Here is a 1,950-nt window from a genome sequence, read left to right as displayed (position 1 = left end):
TACTTTCCTTTCTTCCTTTCTACCAGTTCCCAAGTGCTCCCCTCTTTTTGTCCCATCGGTCTTTTCCTTCCTTCCTTTTCTCCTCCCTAACAGCTTTCCATCCTTCCGTTCTCCTGCTTCTCCTCTTTCCTCTTGTGTGCTGCACATCCATCTCCCATCCCTCTCTCCTCTCTTCTAACAGTCCTCTTTGTTTTGTTGTTGCCTCCACAGCAAAACAGACCATAACCATGACATCGCTACGTTTTGCACACCACCAACGAACAAACCGTACATTCCCAAAGACGCCCCCCCCTCCATCAAGCCCCAAGCTCCCCCCATCTGATTACAGTCCAAGAGGTCAAATCTTCTCCATCAGGACAAACGGTCAGACAGAGGGACATCCGCTGGCAAGAGGAGAGGCTAGGGCATCTTGGCCGGGTACCGTGGCAACAGCCAACCTGCCCATTCCCCATGACCCCACCCTCCCAGAGCCAGCAGGTTGTCACATGCTTTTACACCGTTTACACCATTCAGTGACCAGCTTGACCTCCAAAAAGATGGACACTCTGCACAAAGCTTCCTGTCAAAAAAATGCAATAAGAATGAGTGTTCTGTGCCTTCCCACTCTACTGTAGCTGTGTGTAAGCAGTCCGTTATATCCTTTATACTTCCCACACCTTCCCATCGCTTCACAACCAGTGGAACACATACAATCAAATAGGATATGATCAGTTAATTCATGCTTTTGCAGATGTCATCCTGAGTGTCTCTGCACTGACGTACTGCTCGTATATGTGTGTAAAGATGTGTTTAGCGATCTGTGAATGTCTCTTGTATATTTTGTATTTATGACAGTCTGGGTAGTGGGAGTTGGATGTGCTTTTTATCAGGGAGAAGTTATCCGCCACTTTCCACATCCATGCCCAAAACCTTTTAACCCTCTGAGTTTGCCTGCCACCCAAGTTTAAGGGGAATTTGTGCAATTATCTCTCTCTCTCTCTCTCTCTCTCTCTCTCGCTCTCTCTCTCTCTCTCTCTCTCTCTCTCTCTCTCTGCGCACAATGACACATCCATCCTCTCACCATATGCATTACAGTCTTAAAGCATTGAGTCACCCAGTTTTTAATGGATGGCCTCTCTCACTGTACCCATACCCTAGACTACCATCTGTCTTCCTTACAATGCAACAGTCTCAACATGCTTGTAATGTGGTGACAAGATATCGGTCTATCGGTTTAAATGAGTAGACAGTTGTGCTACTGGCCAAGGCACTTTCTCTGTGGATACTGTGAAATATTCTTTGTTATGTACCTTTGTTTTATAATCCCAAATGTTACAAATGAAGAAATTATAAATAAAATAAATCTATCTTTGAATTCAAAAACACCCCGCCTTATTATTAGTTGGCATCAGATATTGAACTTTTTCGGGTGGCTGAATATGCGACTCAGATATTGCCAATATATTACCACAGGTATATCTACCTGTACCATTAATAACACAATCTCCAATCTCATAACATTAAAACAAGCAAACGCAAACAAACACACAAACACCATAGCCTACCTTAATCCAAGAAGCCTCAACCATGTCATCATTCTAAACAATATTTAGATGATGTCCATTACTGTAGGCATCTCAAATGGTCTACATGTTGGTCCTAGCATTCAGACCTGCACAGAGGACAGGGAACCTGTTTTAATAAAAAATGAAATAAAAAGTTGATTACCAGTTCAACATCACCACAACAAGCACGCAATTGTCCTAGTGTTTACTTTAAGAAATGGTTCAAACTTCATGGCCAATAGCAAAACGTTTTTATTAATACCGAAAGCATGAATTTCCATCATCACAACGGACGTAGTAATAAAAGTTGCGATATGACCACATTAATGCAAATGTACTGTTTCCATAAAACTGGCCGGTCTTCACTACCCTGAACTCAAGGATTGTATCGTCGCAACCGACCCCC

The 1,950-nt window shown here is 43.1% G+C and overlaps 1 protein-coding gene across 1 annotated transcript in view; it reads left to right on the top strand.

Annotated features, from left to right (window-relative positions):
* The window catches only part of tmprss13a (transmembrane serine protease 13a), a 16,765-nt gene extending 15,403 nt beyond the window's left edge, over positions 1-1,362 (top strand). The window contains exon 13 of the mRNA XM_061217444.1: positions 211-1,362. Within this exon, the coding sequence (XP_061073428.1) occupies positions 211-225 (15 nt within the window). The 3' untranslated portion in view covers positions 226-1,362. The remainder of the gene's footprint in view (positions 1-210) is intronic.
* Positions 1,363-1,950: the final 588 nt, after the last annotated feature.

Source organism: Conger conger, chromosome 13 (genome assembly GCF_963514075.1).
Source record: "Conger conger chromosome 13, fConCon1.1, whole genome shotgun sequence".
Lineage (NCBI taxonomy): Eukaryota > Metazoa > Chordata > Actinopteri > Anguilliformes > Congridae > Conger > Conger conger.
This window is presented reverse-complemented; position numbering and strand designations above follow the sequence as displayed.